Source organism: Nicotiana attenuata, chromosome 12, assembly GCF_001879085.1.
Source record: "Nicotiana attenuata strain UT chromosome 12, NIATTr2, whole genome shotgun sequence".
Lineage (NCBI taxonomy): Eukaryota > Viridiplantae > Streptophyta > Magnoliopsida > Solanales > Solanaceae > Nicotiana > Nicotiana attenuata.
In genome coordinates, this window is record NC_032000.1 from 8,603,967 (window position 1) to 8,613,797 (window position 9,831).

At 34.1% G+C, this 9,831-nt stretch overlaps 1 protein-coding gene across 2 annotated transcripts; it reads right to left on the reverse strand.

Annotated features, from left to right (window-relative positions):
- On the reverse strand, nucleotides 1,888-7,331 carry LOC109235253 (protein NRT1/ PTR FAMILY 3.1). Of its 2 annotated transcripts, XM_019401293.1 has the most exons (5): nucleotides 7,222-7,331; nucleotides 6,864-7,081; nucleotides 5,863-5,910; nucleotides 5,118-5,677; nucleotides 1,888-2,983 (listed from the first exon to the last, which is right to left on the reverse strand). In XM_019401293.1, the coding sequence occupies exons 1-5, from the start codon at nucleotides 7,295-7,297 to the stop codon at nucleotides 2,098-2,100; spliced, it is 1,788 nt and encodes a 595-aa protein (XP_019256838.1). In that variant the 5' UTR covers nucleotides 7,298-7,331; the 3' UTR covers nucleotides 1,888-2,097. The 2 variants fall into 2 exon arrangements, with proteins under 2 accessions (XP_019256838.1, XP_019256839.1); XM_019401294.1 differs by lacking the exon at nucleotides 5,863-5,910.

The following is a 9,831-nucleotide window of genomic DNA, read 5'->3' on the forward strand; positions in this document are numbered from 1 at the left end:
CAATATATATAACTTAAAAAACATCTTCTCCTCTGCACAAGTTAGCTCCAAAACAGACGAAGTGGAATAACAAGCTCCCATCAAAACTTTTAACACAAAAACACAAAAGCTCAAAAATAAATAAACAACAATCTACAATTTTTCTACAATTTATCTACAATTGCTGCAATATAATGTATGTCATGTCTTCTTCTTCTTCTTCGAGTTTCAATCTGAAATTCAACCAAAACCAAGTCTAATCTTCACCAAAACCCCTCAAAATTGAGATATAAACTCCAAACCATATTCTCAATTATTTACAACAACACCCAATCCAAACAAATAATGATTTTTGAAAACCCAAATTTAAATTCAAAGCTTTTTAATGGCTGTTAATGGTGGAATTGCTGCTCTCTTTTCCTTTCCTCTTATATTACTGAAGGAACCCGAAATCATAACCATCAAATCGACCAGGCTTGTGCTCATCTTCCCCGTGCACAAAAACATTGGGACAAGATTGCAGAGGTCCCGACAGTGCCTTGGCTATGGAAGAAATAATGGAATTTTGATACAGAAATCATGGGTGTGGGAGGGAAACGTGGGTGAAGGTGTGGGAATTAGAGAGAGAAATGTGGGGGGAGTGGTATTAGAAAGAATATACGGTACCATTAAATTAGGAGTGTAATTAATACCCTTAAAAACCACTAATGGTATATAAATGATAATTAGATATACTAAATGTAATTATATCAAACTTTAAACATTGAGGGTAATATAGTTTCCTATATGGCATAGGAATGTAAAAATTCCATACCAAAATGCATGTAAATGGGCCAGTAGTGTAATTGTTGTCCGTTTCGAGGATGAACATGATCCAGCCAGAATTCAGGGCCCAAATAAAAATGGAAAGTTACATATTTGACCGGTCAGTCAAATATAATTGCATATGCTAGTCAAATATATAAAAAAAATATACACTAGTTAGGTATAAAATGTGTATATCATATTTATATAAATAAAAAAAATATTTTTGGATTATTATTTTTATAAATGGCTATACAGTGGAGTATTCCCACAAAAAATTTGTGAAAGAAATAGCCCTACTATGAAAAACAAGAGGAGCAACAGGCCGCTGCCACTTGGATAATAACCGGGCCATCATCAATACTATATGATGAAGGTTTAAAGTCAAAATAGCACGGTATAGCCAGTTTTCGGACTGGTCATTCAAAAATAGCCAGCGTTTACCAAGTCAATGAAAAATAGTCACTATTTTGCTGCAGCAGAGACCGGTCCAGCATAATATACTGGAGTTCGGTGCACCTGTGTATGAACTCCAGCATATTATGCTGGAGTTCATACACTTTGCTGGCTCCAGTATAATATACTGGAGACTGGAGCACCGGTGCTCCAAACTCCAGATATTATGCTGGACCGGGATACTTGCTGTAACTCCAGTATATTATCCTAGAGTTCTGGTTTACTTATGCTGGAACTCCATCATATTATGCTGGAGTTCCAGCATACTTATCTTGGAACTCCAGTATAATATGCTGGAGTTCAAGTATACTTATGCTGGAACTCCAGCATAATATACTGGCGTATTTTTCTGGGTTTTTGAACAGTGTTTTCGCTCAGATTTATCTTTACATGAAAATTGGCTAAATTTCGATTACTTTTGAAACTGGGCTATTTTTGAACGACCAGTTATAAATCTGGCTATTTTTGAATTTCTTCCAGGTTTAAATGATAAGTTGAGGTGAAAACGAGTAAAAATTAATTATGATTTAGTAATAAAAATATATGTGAAAACACTGCCGAATCAAACAATTAAGAAATTTGACCTCCTACTCTGAACCCCTCATTCACTTAGTAGCAGAATAATATACATTTTCCAAAAGTGTAAACTGCAAAAAGTATAAAACCAGAATCTATTGCTTGATACTTAATATGGAGCAATACAATTAAAACTATTTCTCAAAAACTTTCTCCTTTACCTACTACAACTATAAATACCATTAATTTCTTTCCTACTAACCTAAAATTATTACTACATAATAGGACATAACCATAGGCCAAAGTTACAAAAACCTTCTAAATCAAGAATACTAATACAAACTAAACATTGTGTACAAGTTCAATACTATCTTTTTTAGAGTCCAAATCTTCTGTCTTCTGTACCTGAATAGGTTTAAAAGTATAGAATTTTGCACAAAACAGATAGTACATCAAGTTAATCACTTGTAGAATTGTGATTAACCAATAAAAATACTCTAATTTTCCCTTATTCAAATTATTATCAGGTAACCAATTTGATCCTCCACCACCTGAAGTAAATTTATGCACTAATGAAACCAAAAGTGTACTCAAATAATTCCCAGCTGAAATTGATGTCCAAAATAATGCAGTAGCTGTACTTCTCATACTCTCTGGTGCTTGATCATAGAAAAATTCAAGATGTCCAATTGACATAAATGCCTCAGCTACACCATGTAAGCAATACTGAGGCACAAGCCAAAATACTGAAATGGGAACTATCGCTTTACCTTGATCGATAAGTCCATGAGTTAACGCTGCTTCTTTTCGTTTAACTTCAATAAATCCGGCTACTAATGTGGCTAGAACTGAAATAAAGAAGCCGATAGCCATCCTGCTAAGGAACGATATGCCTCGTTCTAGACCAGTGAATTTACGCGCTATAGGCACAAAAACGCGGTCATAGAAGCAAATGGTGCATAACATTGTTGTTAATGTGAAGACTGTCATTGATGCAGCTGGGATTTCGAAGGATTTTATTAAGTGTCTGTCCATTGTTTTTGCCTGTTGTACTGAGAATGTGTGTTGTTGAGCATATGCTGTGATTAGAATAATTCCTGATGCCCATATTGGTCCCATTCGGATCACTGATTTTAGCTCTTCTACGCGATGAACTGTGTTTAATCTCCATAGATTCGGAGATTTTGGATTGTCTTCCTCTGTCACAATTGCTGCCCTGTCCAAGAATCTGAAATCGAGACAGAATATGATTAGCTAACAACTTAAACTTTCAGATGAGATAGTCATAAAATTCAAACGCTCATAATAATAATGCATGCATGTGAGAATGTCCCTTTCCAAATAGTCCAATGAATATTGATCAATTGCTAATATTGGTTCTTGACATATATTCAGGCATTAGCATGTTGTCTTTCTTGATCAAGTCTACGCCAAAATAAAAATAACAAGGGCAATCCGGTATTCCGGTGCACAAGGTTCTGTGTTCACGTAGGGTTCAGGAAGGGCCGCATCCAAAGAGGTGTGATGTAGACAGCCTAACCTAATGCAAGCATTAGTGGCTGCTTCCACAGCTCGAACCCCCGACCAATAGATCACACGAAAACAACTTTACTGTTGCTCCAAGACTCCCGCCACACAAAGCTTTTAACCCTTAAAATTTTAAGACCACAAGTTTCAAATATCTTCTTCTTTTCTCTTAAACTCCGTGCCGAGTCAAACTATATCATCTAAATTAAAACGGAAGGAGTATATTTTAACTTACTAAACTTGGATCTGTACCTTTTTACAGCCAAAATAGTCATTACTCACATGAATTGAAAACCAGAACCAATTCAATGGTTTCTGTTCCAGTTTCATCAAATTTCTAATAGATTAATAACAATCTGTGACCACCTAGATATTATTGGAGACAAATTGAGAAATTTGATAGTACACTTCCAAAAAAAGAATTTGGCAGTATTTATCAACATGTTTTCTGGTTTCTATTAGCCTCAGGACTGATCTTGCAGAGCATTATTGTCAAGCCAAGAAATGAAATTTAAACTAAAAAGGAAATTGGGAAAGAAAAATTCAATGAATCTTGAAATAAAAGGACAACAGGACAGACAAACAGAAATTATTATGAATAATTCAGAAACATAAACGTGCAATGCTTCACATAATGTTTTTGGCCACACATTAAATTGATTGATATGGACAACCCACGCACAAGGCATTCCGCGTTCACGCAGAGTCCAGGAAAGGATCGCACCCTAAGGGAAGTGATGCAGACAGCGTACCCTAATGCAAGCATCAGGTTGTCAGTGTTCATGTAGAGTCCGGGGAAGGGCCGCACCTCAAGGGGTGTGATGCAGACAACCTACCCTAATGCAAGCATTAATGGCCAGTTCCACGAATTGAACCCGTAACTTATAAGTTACACGGAGACGACTTTACCGTTACTCCGAGCCTCTTCTTTGTTAAATTGATTGATGATTGATAAAATATAATAGCCAGGTATTTGGTTTATCCTGTCCATGTCATGGCTGTGGTCTTTCCACTAAGTGTTCTTCATATTACAGGAAGGGACATTTTGTATCATCTCCAGTTATTGGTTAATTGGATTCTTGAGATAAATATAAATTTTTTGCTAGATTTTAAAGGAAGTTAGCCAATCACTGAGTTTTCACCTCACATTATGTGTACTTGTATGAATCAATTCAATTATTTTCTGCAAGCTAAAAGAAGCATATTGGTGCAAACTAACATGTAATGCATTCTAGGGAAAACTAACATGTAGGTTACAGCACCGGACCTTATTTACTGGTTATTGTTATTACATTTCATCTATTTTTCGGTTCTTATGATGCTATTATTATTTTTTATGGTTTTTCTTGATGGTACTGATATATTGTCTCTTTTCACCTTTTTTTGTCTTCTTGAGCCGAGGGTCTTTCGAAAACAACATTTCTACTCCATCGGATAGGGTTAAGGTCTGCGTACACACTACCCTCCCAGACCCCTCACCTGTGGGATTTTACTCGATTGTTGTTGTTAACATGTCGGTTACATGTTTTATCTCTAGTTAACTATTTCCACTTATTATGAACATCTATATGTTGTTATTGTTTAGATGTACACTACCAGCTTAAAAAAAGTTAAAGTCAAAAACACAAAGGATCTTGACAGCGTAAATGATTATTACAATAAGTAAAATTTTACTATAGTAGGTATCCTCTCTATGTTTCCGGCTACTATTATAAGGCTAGAATATGAAGAAATACCTATTTTTTAAAGCCAATTTTACCTAATGGTTTTAAAAAAACATATAGGCGTAACAGTTAGTGCACAGAACTTAAACTCGAAATGAAAAAATGACTTACTTCATTTGCTTAGTGTGAACAAGCTTGCCAGCAGTAGAAATATCAGCATCAAGTTCTTCATTTTGGTACAAGAAATTAGGATCAGAAACCATGTCCAATTTTCTTTTCTTGTAGGCAGCAACACAAACTTGTAATAGCCTAGTAAAAGGACTACCAGCAGGATCCAAATTTCTATATAAAGGGTATCCAAATATGAAGACAATAATTGAAATAAGCATAGCAATTGTTGGAATACCAAATCCTATACCCCATCCAATATTATCTTGGATATAAACAATTACTGTCACAGCTATTAGCATGGAAAATCCCATACAAAAATAATACCAATTGAAGAATTTCCATGTTTGTGTTTTTTGATTTGGATTGGTTTCATCAAATTGTTCTGCTCCAAATGCTACAACACATGGCCTAATTCCTCCTGAACCAAATGCTGTTAAGAGTAATGATATATAGAGAATGGCTAATTGACCAGAATTTGCTTCTTTGCATATTTCATCACTTTTACAAGTAGGTGGCCTTAGTTGTGGAAGTATTGCTGATAATGTTAAAATGATCATACCCTGAAATTTAATCAAAGGAATATAAAAATCAATCAAAAACGTTAAAAAAAGTCAAGAAAATATCAAGAAATTGAAATAGGAAAACTCAAGGTACATGTTAAAGGGCAGCCGGTGCATTAAGCTGCCGCTATGCGCGGGGTTCGGGGAAGGGTCAGACCACAAGGGTCTATCGTACGCAACCTTACCCTGCAGTTCTGCAAGAGGCGGCTTCCATGGCTCGAACCAGTGACCTCCTGGTCACATATCAACAACTTTACCAGTTACGCCAAGGCTTCCCTTCTATTAATGAATGTTCTATTAATGAATACTGTAACTTCTATACAGTGGCAGTGTAAACGAACTTTTATGCGATCAGGTTATTTAAATCATAGTAACTACATGTAATCATCCATAAAAAGTAGATTAGTAACTTGAAAAATAAGACAAGTTATTTATTACAATAGATAAAAATAAACTAATATTATAAAAATATTACATTATCCGTATATATAAGTTAAATCCTATATTAATTTGGGTTTTATAAGACATGGATAATCATAGTTATAATATATTCATTGTTTTTTATTCAAATCCCAAACTAAAGGTTTTGCCTATCAAAAGTTATTTTCACCTTATATATCTTATCCTCTGCAGCCTTATCAAAGAATATCAGCCATTTAATAAATGTTTCATGGAGAAGGAAGTATATATGTCTATAACCCTTCTTCACCCAAATTTAAGTTTTGCTGAATACATGTCTAGGAAGCATCAAACAGAACTACTAAAAAAACAGAAATTAGTGACGGATAAATTCTATAGTTAAACAGAAAAATTCATTGCGAAACTTAATTAGTGACGGATTAGCGCTATATTATCAAAAAATTCTGTTAGCTACGAGCGATTTAACAACATATTAGCAGCGAAGTTTGTAAGTAATTCTAGTTTTTTCTGTAGTGAGCTAGCATATCAACTATAATAACGTTAAAAAGAATTACTACCACTGCAGTATAATATGTTATAGCATGTAACCTATTATTTTTTCCAGGTTACTAATCCACTTATTATGAATGTATTGATTTACCGTTAATTATCTTTTAACACTACTAAAAACACCCGTTTTACCGAGGGATAAAACTGACGAAAAGTTGTCGGTTATGAAGCAACTGTCAGTGTATATAAGTTAAACTCGAAAGAGAATGAGTCTTACCATTTGGTAGATGATAGAAGCAATTGTTATGGTCCAAAACCTTCCTGCAAAAGTATCAGCAATGAAAGCTCCAAGCAATGGAGTCAAACTTGCAGTGCCACCAAAGTTTGTAAGAGTATTAGCTGCTTTTGTCAATGGAAGATGGAGCTCATTTGTCAAATATATTATCATATTTGCACCAAATCCCACCACTGCCAACTTTTCACATATCTCATTTGCTGCACACCAAAAAAAAAGTATTACCACATACATAAGTTTCACCTTAGTATTCAAGAAAATATGCAAAAGGTAAGTTTCAAGATTCAAAACTTCATGAAGAAAATATGAATATTATTTGGAAAAATAAAAGGGAACTAACCAAAGATGAAGGGCATAGTGATCATTCCACCCTTCATTTTTCTAGAGGTGTTTTCTTTCTTCTTCATTACTTCCATTTTTGTTAGTTTATGTGTTGTGCTCTAAATGACTTCTAGACTCCACTATTTATAGGATATGATAGAGCTTAAGCTAGGTATGTAGGTATATTTTATGTCACCATATCGTTTGTTCAGTTTCAAAAATACCATTATGACCTAAACCTGTATCTTGAAATTAAAAATTTAAATACTTATGATGATGACTTATGATGTGTTTTTTATTTAAATAAAGCATTTCGTTTTATTTCATTTTATATAGCGGTGTTTGAGTGGATACAGAATTTAAAGAGGAACGAAGTGTTGAGCTAATTAGCCAGCACAAAGATAATCTTAACATTATGTTTGCTTTGGGCCGATCTCGTACGATTTTTTCAAAAGGCCCGACACTGTTAAGAGTATCACCATTAAGAGTATCACTACACCTTATATACAGCTTCTTTTTCTAAGCAACTTTCAATGTGAGATTTTATTCGCTTTCAAACAATCTTCCCCTTGAAGTAAGAATTTCACGTCACTTATCACCTTGATCCTTGGGCATATTTGGAAATTCACTGCGTGCCACCTATATAATTCAAGTATTTATGACCACTCGAGCCCACATGCTTTTTTTTTTATATGTGTGCACGCGCGTATGTATTTCCAAGCTAAGCTATGGATGACGATACTAAATCGACCAGTTGATGGGCATGGGCGTTAAGCCAGGCCTCATGTCACCACAATGCCATGGCACCATTTTCATACTCATCTCGCCGAACTATTGGCTTTGATATCAATTGTTGGACTAAGTCAACCGAACCACACTCTTTACATGGTGTGATACGGTCCTCTTTGAACCAAGCCCCCACGATTTTCTCAAACGGTCTCACATCATTAAGAGTATTACTATACCTTATATGTAGCTTCTTTTCCTTATCAATTTATAATGAAAGACTTTTTGCACACTTAGCAAAACGACTTTTGCATATACAAAAAGAGTACTCTTTGAACATGTGGTCTTAAATATATAATGATATTTCTATGATTATATGATCGCTAATATTATGTCAATAAGAATAAAATAAAAGTTTAATATTTAAAAGGTTTCCAAATAACAGAGTATCTTTTTTAAGCAAATTAAAAAGGGGAAATGTCATAAAAATAAAACAGATGAAGCAGTTAATTTCGTGTTGATTATACATCCAATCATAAAATTTGACCAATTGGGCATGCAAGATCATATTTGTTGATTTTAAAACCTCGTGACGTAAAAATTTGTGTTCGTCTAGCTAGTTGTGCAATTGCGATATGGACATACATGTACAAGTTAATTACTCTTTTTACTTCACATTTTCTAGTTTGTATTATTGGGGGAAGGTAATTAGCAGGACAGATGTTAAGTGCCAGCTTTTATATTATTATTATCAATTTATAATATATAAGTAACTTTTACATGCATCATCAATAATATATTATAACTTGTTATAGCAGATTACTTATGTTATAATTTATATCATCAAACTACGCTTATATTTTAAAAAGATCCATTTTTCTATAGTTCATCTTAATATAATGGTGTGAAAAAAATAATATACTGCTAGTACAAGAACTTAAATTATTTGGAAGAATAAGCGAAAAAGAAAAGAAACATGGGAAATGAAATTTTAAAGCAAATATATTTAATGATACCATAGGTGAAATTCTTTCACCCTTAATCAAAGGTCTCGTATTATAATATTAGAATGAATTTTTTTTTGATAGCTAGGGAGTATTTACGCTTATCGAACTCTATGCAATTCGAATCTGAATTAATCGAATTAATATGTTCTGAACACGGAACGGTTAAATACGAAGAAATAATAATAATTAATCGGATAAGTATGTTTCGGATATCCGATGATTAAAAAGAAAAAGGAAATAATAAATGAAGCCTAGGAGAGGAGAATCATAGTGGATTCGAATGTGACAAACAAAGTCAAGACAGATATGTATGCTTCTCTCCACTTGCTCTGGTTTTTACCATTTTATCTCACGCCACAGCTTTCCCACAAATTTTTTTGTACTATTACTATTTTCTCTTTCTTATTGTTTCTCTTATGTTTTGTTATTTTTCCAATATCACTATCACGGGTGGCAAAAAAGAGCAAAACTACCGCAACAACAATATACTCAGTATTACTCCACACCGTAAGGTCTGGGGAAGTAGTGTGTGCGTAGACTTTACCCTTACCTTGTAAGGATAGAGAGGCTCAATGGCGGAGCCACTCATTGGCAAGGGGAGTCAATTGACACTCCTTCGTCGGGAAATTATACCGCATAGATAGGTTAAATATTTTATTTTTATGTATATATATAATGTGTTGACTCCCCTTAACTTTTTCATATGCTTACTTATTTATATTTTGATTCCCCTTAAGGATAATTCTGGCTCCGCCACTGGAGAGGTCCAATAGACCCTCGGCTCAGGATAGCATAAGCACCAGATTAATGAAAATATAGGGAAGAAAAGACAATACCAAAAAACTATATAAAAACAGAATAAAAACTACAAGACAGTAAGGAGATCAACAATGAGC

Bases quoted from the DNA above. Each gene is read 5' to 3' on its own strand.
- LOC109235253 (XM_019401293.1), bottom strand. From the start codon at position 7,297: ATGGAAGTAATGAAGAAGAAAGAAAACACCTCTAGAAAAATGAAGGGT. The intron at 7,082-7,221 runs GTTAGTTCCCTT...TTTGGTGTGCAG, and splicing joins CACTATGCCCTTCATCTTTG to CAAATGAGATATGTGAAAAG. The intron at 2,984-5,117 runs GTAAGTCATTTT...TCTCGATTTCAG, and splicing joins GTTCACACTAAGCAAATGAA to ATTCTTGGACAGGGCAGCAA.